This window comes from Nuphar pumila, chromosome 5 (genome assembly GCF_984573655.1).
Source record: "Nuphar pumila chromosome 5, dmNupPumi1.hap1.1, whole genome shotgun sequence".
NCBI lineage: Eukaryota > Viridiplantae > Streptophyta > Magnoliopsida > Nymphaeales > Nymphaeaceae > Nuphar > Nuphar pumila.
This window is the reverse complement of record NC_143253.1, coordinates 12,968,042-12,984,679: the sequence shown is the minus strand read 5'-3', so window position 1 is coordinate 12,984,679 and position 16,638 is coordinate 12,968,042. Positions and strand designations below refer to the sequence as shown.

The window sequence follows — 16,638 nt, the reverse complement described above, 5'->3', positions numbered from 1 at the left end:
TTCTATCTTGTATTCTAGCAATTTGGATACATATGGATAATGGGTTGGATAACTTTGTTTTGGATGGTCTCACAATTATTCATGTTTTAACATGTTTATTATAGATTTTAGTCCTGAATATGGATTTTGAATTGAATTTAAATAAAAAAAGTATAAAACTTATATAAAATAAATATGAAAACTATATTTTTGATATACAAATGTTATAATTGATATCATATTGGATTCAATTATAAAAGTATATAAAAAATCATGAATTTTTGCCCTAAATATGGATCTTGAATTGAATTCAAATATTGAACATTCAAACTGAGAAACAAATACATATAGGCATCCATCGTAACCGATGCTTATTTGCTAGGACATGATTTCTGGTTGCGCTATCCCAAATCTGGCGGCAGATAAGCCACCAAACAAGCCCTAAGGGTACAAACTGTTTATTTTAATGAAGATGAATGATTACTTTTCAATTTTAAAGGGATAACATAATAAACCAAAATATAACTGAGGTTTGTTCAACAAGGAAATTTTCAAATACATACCAAACTTTTGGATCTAATTCATATTGATATCAAACTTTTAGGGGTTTTCAATTATGCACCAAAGGTTGCCTCATTCATAACCTCCTCTAATCCTATTAGTTAGTTCTTGAGTTAACTTTAACCATTTTTTGGAAGTTACCATTTTACTCTTTTAGCAATTTGACCGCAGGTTAGAAAAGCAGATGAGGTAATCTGCCAAATCACTTTAAGAAAAGTGATTAGGCATCCTAAGGGTCCACAAATTGCATAAAGACCATGTGGTTTTGGTGCGGTTAAAAAAATGAAATCCCAAACCAAATCCTTATAATTTAAGGGTACTTTCACTAAAATACGAAGTCAAGTTAGACATTGGACAAAAATCATAACCCAAACCCAACTCCCATATTACTTGGATTGGATTTGGTCAACTCAAATAATATTCCAGTAGGCATTTTTTATGCTCATGTCCGAGAATTTGGGTCTAGTCGAGTGAGGTCACCAATACAAACACAACTTGTTGATAGCCCTACCCTTGACATAAGAAATAAGAAGGGTTTGATATGGGTTCGGTCAGACCTTGAACCAAAACTATATTCTTATTCTTGAAAATACGTTTAGATTTGGATCCAAATCTAACTCAAACATATAAAAAGAGAGATGGTTTTGTATAGGATCTAAACTTCACCTTTTCAGGGTCTACCCAGAATTGGTGAAACCTGATCTTTTCATGCCCAAGTACAGTATGCTTCAAGAAAGAAAAATATGAGTTACATATACAATAGACACAAATAGATCTCCACCCTTATGCATTCCTAATTTATTTTAAGATAACGTTATAGTTATATTCTATATAATTTGCTAAATTTGTTTGTTCAATTCATTAATTTTTCCATTAGTTGAAAATTATTTTTTCTTAAAAACGTTAAGATATCAATTTCAGTTTTATAAAAAATGTTAATATGCCAAGAGATGCTATGAATGTAGCCAGACTAATAGATGATGCCAAGATGTCAACAGAATGGATATTATCCAACATCCAACCAAAATCCAAATTGGATTAGTTAGATCCAGTAACTAAAGTAGGATCTGCTTAGTAATAAGATCTGTCTTGATATTGGATTTTGCATCTGAATCCAAGTCTGACTTGGACTAAAATCTGAATCCGACGACAATCTAAATCCCAATACATATAAATATCAGATTTTTAGTTAGCTCGATCCAAATTCAGTTCTAGTCATTTAAATGATTGCGTTCAACTTTGATTTCGAGTCCAATTTGGTCAGACTCGGTATTGCCTGAGAGAGAGAGATCCCAATGAATAAGGAAGAACGAAGAGGAGGTGGTTAAATGAGGGTAAGTTTCTTAATAAGACGCTTTTTTTGTTTGGCATTTGCTTAACTATGGTTAGGGGTAGGCATCGGGCTGGGCTGTTTACTAATGGGCTGGGTTTTGGCCCAGTTTTTAACGGGCTCGGGTTTGAAGAGAAGCTCATGGCCCATTGGCCCAACCAGCCAATGTGAAGCTACCTGGGCTCAACCCAGTCTTAAAATGCATAAATGCTTGACTGAAATTATGGGTTAATAATGAGAGTAGCAAGTTTTCATGCAACTAATTAGGTAAATAGTAATAATTAACAAATAACAAGTTCTCATGAATAATAATAGTTATCAAGTTACTATGTAATAGTTAATTTTTAAATTTTTTATATCAATTAAGAATTAATAAACAGCTCAACCTCATCGGGCCAGCCCGGCTGCCCGAGCTCGGCCCATATATATAATGCTCTGGGTTTCAGCCCGGTACCCAATGGGCCCAGGCATAGAAACATGACCCAAACCCGGCCCATGGTGGGCCGGGTTGGCTTGGCCCATCCGGCAGAAGAGCCGATGCCCACCCCTAACTAAGGCAAAACTTTTGCTGGGTAATTGAAAGCTTTCAAATGTTTGGTGTACACGTGAATTAGAAGGGAATATTTGGTGGTTATTTGAAAATTTCCCTTTCCGATATGATGAATGTCGAGGTGAAGTTCCTGATTAACTGTTTTCAGGAAAAGTTTGGGTCATATTCGAAATTTTACAAACACGAGGCTGATATTTGAAATTAGAGGCCCTTAAATAAAATTTTCCATTTTTATTGAGGCTGGCAGTTAGGAATTCAAGTGGAATGGATATGGGTCAGGTCATGATTGACCCAATAGTGTATCCACTTTTCGTTAACTGAGTCTGGTTCTGGATCTAAATCCTATCCCGATCTCATGATGAAACCCTAGATCCCTATCTGATCTGACCCTCTTGCTACTGACTCCAGCCAAAACATAGGTAAATTTTGTTGGAATTTTATTTGAAAAAACCTCTTTACAAGTCGCCTCTTTCATGTTTTTTGACAGGATAGGCAAGTTGAGGGATAAACCACCGTATCTCTTTAAAAAATCCAATATAACTGCAGACCGTAGCCTGTCATATTTGGATTGAAAATGCCCAGCCCGCCATGCATGTTTCAGATCTGACCCAAATAAGTTCTACCAATGACTCAATCGGGTTCGGGTTAGAACTCTGACCCAATTTACATCTCTATTTATTGTGATGCTTTTTCTCGGACATCTTAAAATACTTTCTCGCATAAGTCATGTTTCCTATGCCCTATGATTATTGGATTTTCTCAAGATCTTGTGACTGTAAATCACAACCATAACACTTTCTCAAGATTAGTGAAACATGAGAAGAGCACAAGTTGTGATTGTGATCAACAATCACAGCTTCTACTTTCCCATCAGTCATCAGTGATTGTTCATCCCCACTATTGACCAAAGCAAACATGCCCTTCTCATTGTGCCATGAAGTTGGGATAAGGATAAAATACTTTCTCATTAGAATAGAAAGATTACAATCCCATCATTGTGCTGTTGAGCGAACCTACCGGGTTTTTCATTTTAAATTCTACATGTACAACAAATATTGTTTCTAAAAGGGCTTAATATTCCCTTTAAATAGAAAAAAGGTTTTAACAATATTCTTATGTTCGTTCCTACTTGCTTCCACGGAACACTCTTCATGCTTCACGTGTCCAGGCACTTGTAACGCTTCTCGTTTCATGCTTTGCACATCTCTTATTGCACCCACTTCTTACTCTGGTAACTGTGGTAGAGTATGCATAAGCCCAGAACATAGGACCTATCAGAGGCCATTCCTCTCATTGCCCATTAGCAGTTGAGCTACCACAAGCAATGTTTTCCATGATCACTCAGCATATCATCCAGCAACTTGAAACCGTGCAGGAGCTTTGAGTCGGGGAGGCTGTACATCTCCAGGTTTGCCAAGCTGACCACATGCAGCCATTTGATCATCTCCTCTGCTGTGCCGCAAGAAGACTACGCACCCTGCTTCAGCAAGAATGTTGCGGAACTCTATCATCCTCTCCTTGCTGGTTGGTAAGAACCGCGATCCGCTATGAGGGTTGAAAGAGATGAGATTGATCTTGCAAGGGATCCCTTGAACAAGAGCTATCAACCGCTTTGCATCTTCAATGCTGCCAATGAACAAATATGAGACATTGCAGAATCGGTACACAAGCTTGCAGAATCCCAAAAGTTGAAGAAAACAAGTTTTGGAAAATTGTGGGCCTAGCTTGAAACAGGGCTAATAAACTAGTCCCATTGTGGGTCTGAATCATGACCCCAAAGATGTCAAGGACATGCTAGTTGACTCAGGTGCACGCTGGTATCATTCAATGGCTTGTTCCAACTTGGATGGCTTGGATGAGCCATCCAATTTCTGATATGACGGGATGTGTAACAATAAATAGTAAGTAGCAGAAATTAATTTAATCTAGGCTGGCCACCTCCAAAACTTGCAAAGCAGCTAATAGAAGAATACAGGAAAAACTCTAACCTGTCATTCACTCCTGCAAGCATCACATATTCAAAGAGTACTTTGAATCCATGTTTGTGCTGAAGTTCGTCCCTCAGAGTCTGAAGCAACAGTCCCAGATTGTATTTACGATTGATTGGCATGATCCATTTTCTAACCTGAGATTGTTGCCACAAATGCGAATGTTGAATGACTTACCAAGGCCAGCATTCTTATGGGAAAATTAGTGTTGCAAATAGAACAAATACCTCATCCGTAGTGGCATTAAGACTAACAGCTAATTCACAGTTGGATTCACGAAGGAAGCGCTTTATCTGAGGGACAAGGCCACTAGTTGATACAGTAACCTTTCGAGGACTAAAATGAAGGCCTTGTTCATCGACCATTATTGCAACAGCTTTTATGACATTGTCGATGTTGTGTAGTGGCTCACCCATACCCTACCAAATTTGTTTAATTTTATATGTTAATATAAAAGAAAAGAACCACGGGGATCTGTCAAATTCAAGAAAGAAATATGATGCTTGTCATGCAAAGGAGCAGTGTGAACTAATTGATCATCAATCCATATAAAATCAAACATTTCAAATAACTCTAAAAATTCGAAATTTTTAATGCAACTAACAGTGCTAGCTTAGCACCCAAGAGCGGCCAAAGTGATCAGTCGGCATCCTTAGAAAAAAGAAAGCAAGTCTGGACCTAGCTCTGGATTGAAACAAATAGAACTTCTTTCTTTTTATAAGGGAACACGATACATAGCTCTGGACTGAAACTTTTCCATTTCCAACCTACAAAGAGATGCTTTTGGAAACTAGAAAGAGGAAGAGAAATATGCCTATTGCACCATATCCCTAAAAACACAAGTTTCCAGCAAAGTGCAATCCTTGACAAACATGATCATCCTACACCTTCCACATCTGGTCATGTGTGAAAGCAACCCATTCCTAATATTCAACTACCCGGTAAGTTTCCCACTGATTGATTCCATCATGATCTGACATTGACAATCTAGATTGTCTCAAGAAGCTCGTAATCATGTCCATGTTCTCAAACCATCATTCAATTTACTGGAGTACCATGGAAATCAAGGAGCAAATGCAATCTATTCACTATGACAGTTGTGAAATGGTCCTGCAAGAATTTTCAGGCCAAATGATCAACAAATAAAACTTATCCAATAGAATTATGTTCCTTGTCCCCAGATTGATTTACATGTGATCCTCTGTTATCATGTTTGCTCTCCTGCTGCCCTTAAATAAGACATTATCAGATAATGCAAAGGACATAGTAGGTTTTCTGCACATAACTGAGAAAATTGTGGCCAACAGCATCAGTCAAGTGCAGGAGAAACTGCAGGGTCAAGGTGCAATACCAAATATCATTTTTTGACTGTCACATGGATATTTCATCTTGACTCCGTTTTCATATCTCTCGTATATCAGCCATATGATAAACTTCATTACTGCAACCGCAGCCATATCCATATGACAGTTTTTTGTGAAACATAGGATGTAAAAGAAGCAAAGGAAACCAACCAAAAGATGAGTGTTGATTCCTTGTTTCTTACCTTAGAATTCTGAAAGTTTGATTTTACATTATCATATAATTAAATAAGCATCTGGATAATTCCATTACTATCTGGTAAGTTTTGTAATGCCAGATACAACAAAAGTTTGAGCACATAAGAATGCTAAAGCATACCAAAAGTGCAACTTTAAAACAAAAAAGATTCTACAGGTAATTCTCATAACATGTGAATAAATGATATGACTACCAAGAAATTATTGATAAATCAAATCCATGAAACACCAAACAGATTGAGGAAATTATGTAACATTTTTTCATGCTTAATTAAATTCTTTATGATCCTGAGGTTCAGAATGCAAAAGGGAAACAATGTTTATAACAAATACTTTGTATTTTTTCCCAAGATAAATCCTGTAACAAGATGAAATTAGTGTTTGCTGAAAAATTAGCAAATGGCATAGAAGTAGATAACAATTTAATGAATGCAACATACCATGAACACAACATTTGTCATAGGACCAATGTCTCTTGTAAATAAACGGCGCACAAAAACAGCCTGCTCTACTATTTCAGCAGCACTCAAATGCTTCCTTAAGCCCATCCTGGGAAAATATAATACGGGAAAGTAAATACTGCATATTCGAGGAAAGGACAGAATAGTCTGTCATGTAAAGAAAAATCCACATGCCTGCCTGTGTAGCAAAACTGACAGTTCATAGCACAGCCCACTTGACTTGAGACACAAACAGTAGTGCGACCCCTACTGCATGGAATCACAACAGTTTCGATTATCATCCCATCTTCCAGTGAGAATAGCACCTGAAATCTCCTGTGTGATTCAAAATCAATGAGACTATTCTTGACAAAGAAAGCATATAAGGATATGAATGCCATCAACCTAATACAGTGAAGGTAGGTGAGCAAATCAGACAGCAAAAGTAAAAGCTACCTTGCGGGTTCCATCAGATGATATGTGAATATCCTTCAGTGACAACACTTTGAACTCAGCATTTGTGCTTAACATAGCTCTGAAATCCTTGTTTAAACCTGAGGAAGGTAAACTAATTCCACTTCAAGACATCATAATGTTGCAAACAATTTATATTGCAGAACAAAGTATGCAGGGACCTTGGAAGAGCTAGAACAGTTCCAGACATCTATGTAAATTTATGTGAATATTAATAAGAATCAGGAAATGATGCTTAAGATCACTTCTTTTTCATCTTCCTGGGTCCTGGTCATCATTACTGGGTTCATTATTTTGGTTCATCACCAGTTCAGCAAAAACCTGAGACCTGAGATTACACGATAATGTGTGAAGACGTGCACCTGTACACAGACATATTTGGGCAATAAGGGATACCTCTAATTAAGCTTCAAATCAGTGATAACAATGAAATAGGACTACTCATAAAGCTTAATGAGAAAATGGAAAACAGGCACACAGATCTCGCGGCAGAATCAAATTCATGTGATAACTCATAAATAGATGTTTTCTATACTAAATTAAATTATTATTATTTGTAACACAGAAAACAACAGATTAAATATACACAAATAGTGTCCATGAAGTTATCTTGAACTTATTTGAACATCATCTTAGCTATTGGTGAAAGTATCAACACATAAGAAACAATCAAGTTGTTCACTTCCAGCCTTCAATAAACTATTTGGATTAAACTACAAAACCTAATTTTCCAAACCGCCCTACCATTCCATACAGGTTTCAACAGAACTTCAAGGTAACCGATTCGTTGGTTGGAAATCTAGAGCTAAGCCTGACGGAAATCCAAAAATTGTTTTCAATGCTCATGCACAATATGCACAACTCAAATGCTAATAAGGACAAACACACCTTGCAATTCATCACTTCCATGTGCCCAGTGATTGTCTCTGTACAGTGCCTTCCACAGCATCAAAGCCTGACCAGACCTGTAGCCAAGTGACTGAACCCATCTCTGACCAACCGATAGCCCACATCAGAACAAGTCATACAAGGGAAAACTAATCAATCACAAATACCTATGTCTGATCTCAATTTTCACAGTTCCAATATCATTTTATCACTGATATTATGACCGACAATGTCTACTAAAGCAACAGCACAATGCAACAAATCTAAATAAAACACAATCCACCATATGAATTCAACATAAAATATCACAATATCTGTCTAAAAGCATATAAGTTTGTCCATGGAAATCTCCAGTAAAGAAAAAATAAACAAAAAAAATGGAGTAAAGTATAATGCTAAAATGAGAGAGATCATACTTCGAGTTCATGAAATTCCATTCCCTTAAGTATCACCTTTGAACCTTTATGAGTATTGCTATTTTCCACCGCTGGCAAGCAAAAGCCAAAATTTAACAGTTAGCACTATAGACTTACGCAAAATTCTACTGGAATTATCAATTTAAGTAATGAAAAACATCATTAATGAATAACATCATGATTCATGAGCAGTTAAAAACTAATAAGAAGTAGAAAAAAAACTTCTTGTTAATTTACTGAAAAGGCTGAGGAGCAGATATGGAACTTGAGTGATTCGACGCAGCTGTCAGGTAATTCAGAATTTTGTTAGTCGGACTGGTTCAATTTACTTTACAGGCTTTCAGCAATTGAATTGAAGCCCTTGAACAATCGGGCAAAATAGATTATCAGCTCAGCCAACTAGAAACCGTTAACTGCAGAGCTAAATTCCGGACTCTCCATTGGAGGGGGTAGTTTTGAGCCCGAAGAGGCGAAGACACTCATTTATGCAGTTTGATCAAATGCATTAGCTTCAAGGATTAAATTCCCATCTCCAATCTCCCCATATCTAACAAAAGTGATTCTTAACAGAACCAAAAGGAAGAAATGAAACACTTCTTCAAGTTTTCAACACATGATAAGACAACCCAAACGAAATCAATGAAGTGAGGAAAAATATACAAGCAAGCACGCAGAAAACCAAACTCATCAAAGTGGAACAAAATCAATATATACAATAAAAAGTGAAACCTTCCTAATTTCCATAACCCCACCAAAAGTTTGAGAAAGAAAAAACTATAAAAGGTCAGAAACTAAAGAAGAGTACACCACATTCCACAATCTCTACAGAAATTCGATGAAAACAAACGCCGAATAAGAGAAACTTAAAAGCTTACGAGTCTGAATTCCAGGTGGAACAGAAACTGGGGTATAGTCGATTGCACCAACGACGCCATCGAGCTTCATTGGCGACAGAGAGAAGCAACGTACGGATAAGGGAGGTCGATAAGGGGGCAATGAGGTGAGTTTCAGAGGGGAAATCAACTTGGTGGTCATCAGAAAGAAGCAGCTGCCAGTCGCCCCCATGGGAAAACTGATCCGCACCATCGTTTGGTAACGTAATCACTTCAGGGAAAATCCATCCTACCATTCATCGTTCTTCCCTTCTTCTTCTAAACCAAATGGTTATGTTGCCGAGCTCTCATATCTCCATGCGAATGGGACGGCGAGGAGTCGCGCGAGATTTCCAGTAACAGAGAATCACGAGCAAGAAGGGAGCCCCATTCTCTTCTTCCTCACATCGGAGCTCCCAATTAACTCAGAGCGGATCAGGTCCGAGGATCTTAGACGGAAACTATCCAAGGCACTGTGGGTGCCATTCATCTTCAAGATGAACGACTCCCAAAACCTAGCAAAAAACTTTTGGCCTTGCAAGAATCTTACCCATCCATTTTTCAGCCAGCCTTTTTGTTGAATTTTGAGAGCCGTTCATCTTGAAGATGAATGGCATTCAAGGGGGGTTTGGCAGTTTTTTGTCAAAGATTCCTTAAATCTGATCACTATGCCATCTTCAAATGATTCAGCCTCTTTATCGAAAGACGTGGGTGCAAGTGTCTGGACTTGGGTATTGGGATAGATGGTAGGGTTGCAAACGGGTTGGATTGAGTCAGGATATCCTTGACCCAATACTAGACCCAAATTTGGTTTGGATCCGACTCAGGCCTGACCATACAGTTTTAAATCCTGACCCTCTATCCTATGACACTAGTCGCTCAAAATAGGCCAAATCTATAGTTTTTTAAGTAAAAATGATAATGGTTCCGGTTAACTTCTTCTGACCCAAACTGACCATATATCTATATCCCATTCTAACCCGGTTACCCAAATAAATCTGAATGCATTTGTTTATATATATATATATATATATATATATATAAAGAGAGAGAGAGAGAGAGCCGAACTATAACCATCAACATTACGATACGAAAAACAGGTTCAACCAACATTGAACCTACCGGGAAACCAAACACGGGCCCAAGACATGCCAAGGAGCCCCAAAAAAGGAATAAAAAGAAAAGTAGAGATGCAAGGAGAAAAGGAAGAAAAAAACAAGACGCAAATACAGTTAGGCGACGAGCATCACCCAGGATCATGAATGGTCCCTGGAGGCAGATGGTGTTGCAGATCAGGGATGTTGATGCGGAGAATGGTGTATACGTCCGCCAAAATAAGGTTCACCATTTTGTTGAACACTGCCGGAATATGCCGAAAAATAGCATTGTTGCGAGTCATCCATACGGCCCACCATGACGAGAGAAGCCAAGTTCGCCAAATAATACGCCATTTGTTGCAATGACGAACTGGTTGAGGACCCCACAATAAATCATTGGCGAACGATTCCTGACGCACGCTGATCTCCGACTTATTCCAAGTCACCTTAAAGATGTTTTGAAAAACAGAGCACTTCCAAAAAAGGTGAAAGGCAGATTCTTCAGCCGCCTCACACAACACACATTTACTCGGCAGATGAAATCCGATGGATTTGAGGAAGTTGTCAGTCTGCACCCGATTGTGTAAGATTTGCCAAGCCAGAAAACATGATCTCGGAGTGGGACCCTTGCCCCAGATCAGGTTCGTCGGAAACCGGTCCACCCCCGACGGAAGGAGAGCGAGGTAGCCTTCTTTAGAGCGGAAAGATCCGTTCGGAGCAAGGTTACGACCAAAGAACTGAGACTGCGATTCAACATTGCCATTATGAGACAGAACTGCAGACCATGCTTGGATCCATGATCGTCGAAGCTTTGACATAGATCGCTGACGCACGCTTGTGGCCCCCACCAATGATTCCACACCACCGTATTTAGCTAGAAGCACGCTTGCACACGGAGACCCAGGTTGGTGTGCAAGCCAGCTCTGTTTCACGACAAGAATCATACTCCTCAGCCGGGGGTCCTTGATTCCCAAACCCCCCCTATTTTGGGGTAGTCGAAGAGTGTCCCACTCTATTAGGTGGCGCTTGTTTTTGGGACCACGCCCAGACCACAGAAAGTGTGTCACTACCTGAGCTATCTTCTTACTAACCCCCATGGGCATCAGGAACATAGACATAAAAAATTCTGGCATAGCAGAAAGAACGTGCTTGATGAGAGTTAGTCTACCCGCGATAGAAAGGTAGGACGCTTGCCAGCCCAAAATTTTTTCCTGAACCCTTTGGATAGTGGTGCTCCAGGCTGCCATTGATACACGACTGATTTGAAGCGGCAGACCCAGATAAGAGAAAGAGTTATCCGAAACCGAGCATCCGAATATCCGTTGACCCAAGTCCAACATTGAAGCAGGAGCGTTGACCATGGAAAGACAACACTTCTCGTAGTTCAAGGATAGACCTGACATCGACTGGAAAAAAAGAAGGACAAGCTTGAATCTTAACATTTGTTGGATGGAGGTCCTTCCGAAGATAATTATGTCATCAGCGTATGTCAGGATCTGACTACGACACTCTTGAATACCGAGAGAGAGAGAGAGGGAAAAGGGTAGGTGGCTGACCCCTTTTTTTATAACGCCAGGTTGTTTTTTGTTATATTTGACCCTATATATTTGTTATCGATTTAGTAGGAAATCTTGGATCATGTTTTTTGAGAAAAAATGATTTTTTAAGCATTGAATATTTTTTAAAATCATGGACTGCTGATTTTTTAATCTTATAAAAAACTAACTTGATGTTGAAATTAGACAATCCAAAAGTAGATTCCCACAAAATCAGCTTGTAGATCACATATATATGGTCAGATTTTAGAAAAAATAAAAACAATCTTTTCAAAACTCGGTAGCACACACTTGGCATATAAAAGTGTCAAGCACCTACCTCTTAAATGACTTTTTCAGGGTTTTTCATTTTATTTTTAAATTTTGGTCGTACAGATGTGATCTATGTACTTTATTTTGTAGGGATCGTGAAGTGTTCAATTCTGACACATGGGTGAGTTTTTATAATATTCAAAAAATCAATGATCCAAAATCTTTTTAAACTTTTTAGGCTCCAAATATCATTTTTTTCATTGAAAACACATAATCCAGGTGTGGATTCCTCATAAATCAATCATGTTGAACACATTTACGATATGGGGTCTGCAAAAACACACAAAAGGGCAGAAAAAAACCCATTTAGCATGTGTCAATTTTGCACCTAACCATTTCTCTTTATATATATATATATATATAGTTAATATTTGATGTTATTAAAGTTACAAAACCATTGAACTAGAAATCATAGGTTTAAACTTTATTAACTCAATCTAACCACGTACATGTGTGACTTGTGTGCTAAAGTTTAAATGTTGGATTATGTTATTTTTTATCTAAAAGTGTGAATTATTGAGTCATAAAATTTCAGTGCATCATAGATTATTCATTTTTGAAGCCCTTAAAAAAACTAGTTATGTCGAGAGTCACATGTTTAAATCTAGTAGTTTAGGCTCATTTCAAAATTATTTGAACTTCAATTTCATTTTTGGCCTCCAAAAACACATCCTTGATAATTTTATCTAAAAGATGAATTAAACTAAATGATTTTAGCTTTGAGGCAAAATAAAAATCAAGTAAATACAACATCATAGTAGAAAGTTATGACCAAAACAAGGTGGCTTATTCAATACAAATTATGTTTTTAAGGTAAGACTTATTTTTAATAAATTTTTTATCACAAAAAATATCATATTTGACTTTTTATTTAAAATATGAATTAATGTTGAGGATATTAGTTTTCCAATATATTAAACTACACCTCGATCTGACATTTTGATAGAAAGTTATGACCAAAACAAGTTAGCCTATCATAATGAATATCAAATACAACCTGGTTTGAAATATGAAAATTCAAAATTTCTATATTCAATTCATTGAAAACATATGGAAGTCTCATCCATGCCCTTGAATTCGTATCTTCTTAGAAAAGCCTAGAAGCTTTACTCATTTTCTTAGAGATAAATCTTTATAATTTCTTACATATTGCTCTTATTTTAGATTTATTGATCTTGGTCAGTTTCAGGTTGCTTAATTCTTATGTTAAGCAACTCCAACCAATAGGATTCATTCTAGCAGCAACAACCAATTAGAAAGAGACCTTCAAACTTTCAACTAATAGGGTCATTCTATGTCATTAAAAGTCATGATATACCTTTGAAATCTCGTATTCATAGGATTATGATCAATACTTGTCTTAAAATCTACAAATAAGGACCCCTCTCCCAAGTTAATCTAGCACCTAAGTACTTGGACTTTGTTGCACCTACCACCCAACTTAGCTTCTTAAAGCTCAACATCCAAACTTTGTCCTTGTGAGTCTAGCTCTAATAAGTCTACCTAACCTACTATAGGTTTCTTATCTCACTTAAACTTTTAGAGTCTGTGGCTAGCCAAAGTGTTGTAAGAGTTTCACTATGCTTGTCATTGTCATAAGAAGGGGCTACCGAGCTCTATGTGAGATTCTACTCCTTTTTATCATATTTATTTTATTATTAGAAGAATAAATTTTCTTAGCAAATATCATGTGTCGAGTTTTCACATTTTTTTTAGCCTTGATGGTGATTCACACCATCAAGCTCACCTTTTTTCAAGATCCCTGTACAAAGCACGAACACTCACAAGTTAAAAGCCTGACATTCAAGATTTTAAGCTTTTGGTGTAGTTGATCCTTACTCAAGGGAGAAAAAAAGGTGATCATAGTGAGACCTCTCTCTCAGACATCGAAATCAACATCTTTGGGATATTAAGGTTGCGAGATTAGTTTTACTATTTTTTTAATAATTTCAAATATTAGATCCTCTCGTCATATCCAAAATCCAATTTTTTTTCATTTTCTCGTCTCACCTTGCCTTTTGGCAAGACCATATCTCTATGCCCCTAAGTCATATTAATGTGTTTTACATTGAAAAATAGACAACCATAAATACATTTCTCATTTTCGGTGTGAACTTGGATTCCACATATGAGGCTTCCCAAGATACACAAAGAACTTCTAACTATTTTATGTTGGTATGCTTATGTTATTAGGACTGTATATCAGCTCTTCGATTTTGAAAATATATGTTTTCACAGCCATTGGAAATATGAGTTATGGATATGAAACTCCTCTATTTTAAGACAGAATTCAAAACCCTTCTAAGGTCATTGTTTATGGGTTGCAAAAATAAGGCAGAATTTGGGTATACAGTCAGTGGTCGTTGAACAATTTATGTTTCAAAAGTCCTCTCTCCAAGTATACATTATGGATGATTTTAGTATCGTTGGAAAGCTGGCTTTCTAATATTTTTTAATTTTTTTAAATATTTTTTCTTGATTTTCAGATGGCTGCAAAGTAGGTTAGATCAATCGGGGACAAACACCGAGATGTCTGTCTTTTGCTTTAGGCGGATTATCAGGGTTGTATCTCAACACCAGCTTGTCATTTTTTAATAAGGTGTCATTGAAAAGGTTTTTAACTCATATTTTTCTTATTATTTTGCAAGATTTTTTTGGAATTCATTGTTTTGTAGGTCTAAAACTAGTGCCAAATCTTCTACCGATCTTGGACTGCAAATTTTTTTTGGTAACTCCTCAGCTTCTCATTCGATCTTGCTTTTCGGGTATCGAAATCTCGTGATTTCACCACCCTTTATCTTTTATCAGATATTGTTATTTAGATGCTCTTGTGTTGTGTTTGGACCCGAAAAAATCATTACACAATGAAAAATGCTTCTATCACTGACGCTTTAGCAGTTTGATGTCATAAATGGTAAGGATTCACGGGCGCACTATAGGAAAATCTGTAGGAAAATGTTTGGGTTTTGAGATTTACTGGCGCAATTTTCTAGTGCGCCAAAGATTGTAGGGTTTCAATGGCACTGTCAGAAAAGACACCGTGGAAAGTAAACCGGTTATGCCGCTCAATGTTCTCGCGTCAGTTTTTCTGGGGGTTTCTCCCAATTTTTTTTTTATTTTCATTCTCCCATTCTCGTCGGAGGCCCTCCCCCAACCCTGTCCTCTTTCCAAGCGGACGTCACGAACCCTGTCTCCCGGAGGTAGAGATCGGACGCCGGAGGTGCTCTCTCTCTCCTCCATTCACTGGTGTCATTTTTCAAAGTGAGCTTGTTGCCTTCGGACTATAAGGATTCTGCGGGACTCAAAGGTTTGGTCGGCCGCCGATTGGGTGTCTACGGTTTGGGCGTCCGCTTGGAAAGAGGACAGGGCGGTGTCGCCTTCAGCCCAAAGCCTCTCTCTCTCTCTCTCTCTCTCTCTCTCTCTCTCTCTCGAGTGAAACCTTTCTTTTCTCTTCTTCTCTCTCTTAGAAGGAGAAGATCTCGGTTTGGAACAAAGAGCCTTCGTTTCCCGTCAGATTTGTCACGTCCGGAGTGCAACGAGAGTGATTGCCGTAAAGAATTCTGCAATTTCTTTTCTTAATTTCTTCCTTTGCATTTGATGTTAATTTGATATTTGATCCTGATCATCTACTTATTATAGGATGGACGCAATAAAAACTTTTACGAATGATAAATATGGAATGTTATTCATTTCAGTTGTCTTTGTAGCATGTCATTGTGTGATTTACTTTTAATTTCTCAAATGTCATCTGCTTCCAACAAGGTTTTAGGTTTTTATGTGTACAAGCTTCTATTTCCCACCCCACTAAAATTGGCTGCCTGAATCTACTTTTAGTTTATACTTTTAAATATGCCTCATATTGTGGACGTTGCCATGGATCCATTTTGGGAAAGAGCAGAACCGGGTTCCTGTCTGTGGGAGGGCAATCAAAATTTACTTTATATATTTTGGTTTCACTCAGTTGGTCCATGAAATGATTTTTCTGTGGCCAGATTATTCACCTACTGGTTATGTTGTTAACATGCAATTTATTTGTTTTTGAGGTTTCTTGTGTTAACTGCAAAGATTTCTGCAGCTAAAACTTTGCTTATTTATTTTCATCTTACCTTATCTTGACATTGCTCTCAGCCATTTCATTCTTATATTCGTGGGATCATTTGGCCATTGGTCGCTCTTGAATCTACTAATAGAGAGTAAAAAAAGGGGTAGAAATGAAGGTATTTTGATGGGGATTTCCAGTTAGGAATAATTGGGGAAGTTTGGTGGTTGATATCAATAAGAGAAACTGATGCTTTTTTTTTTTTTTTGAGTTATTTCAAACTTCCTGCTTCTATCTACAAGTGCAAAGGTTTGTTTATTTTTTATCTATTAATTTATTTACATGTTTCTTTTTTCAGTTTATTAACAAGAATGCCCTTTTTTGAAGCCATATTTTAAGCGCTTATCCCTTTTTTTTGTTGTAGTGTTCTTTTTTTTTTTAACATTTTCTGTTTGTGGGTGTTTGGCCATCGATGGTGGTTCAAACAGGGCACATCAAAGTGAATGGTTGGTAAAATCTTGATGCGTTTTGGTAATCAGGCGCATTTTTTGCTTTTTATTTTTATTTTTATTTTTTA

At 37.3% G+C, this 16,638-nt stretch overlaps 1 protein-coding gene across 1 annotated transcript; it reads right to left on the bottom strand.

Moving 5' to 3' along the window:
• Positions 1-3,360: 3,360 nt before the first annotated feature.
• Positions 3,361-9,428, bottom strand: LOC149836830 (Radical SAM superfamily protein). The gene is made up of 9 exons (XM_090007135.1): positions 9,061-9,428; positions 8,186-8,256; positions 7,770-7,872; positions 6,864-6,961; positions 6,603-6,733; positions 6,408-6,516; positions 4,636-4,827; positions 4,409-4,545; positions 3,361-4,046 (listed from the first exon to the last, which is right to left on the bottom strand). The coding sequence occupies exons 1-9, from the start codon at positions 9,269-9,271 to the stop codon at positions 3,770-3,772; spliced, it is 1,329 nt and encodes a 442-aa protein (XP_089863261.1). The 5' UTR covers positions 9,272-9,428; the 3' UTR covers positions 3,361-3,769.
• Between the last annotated feature and the right edge of the window lie 7,210 nt (positions 9,429-16,638).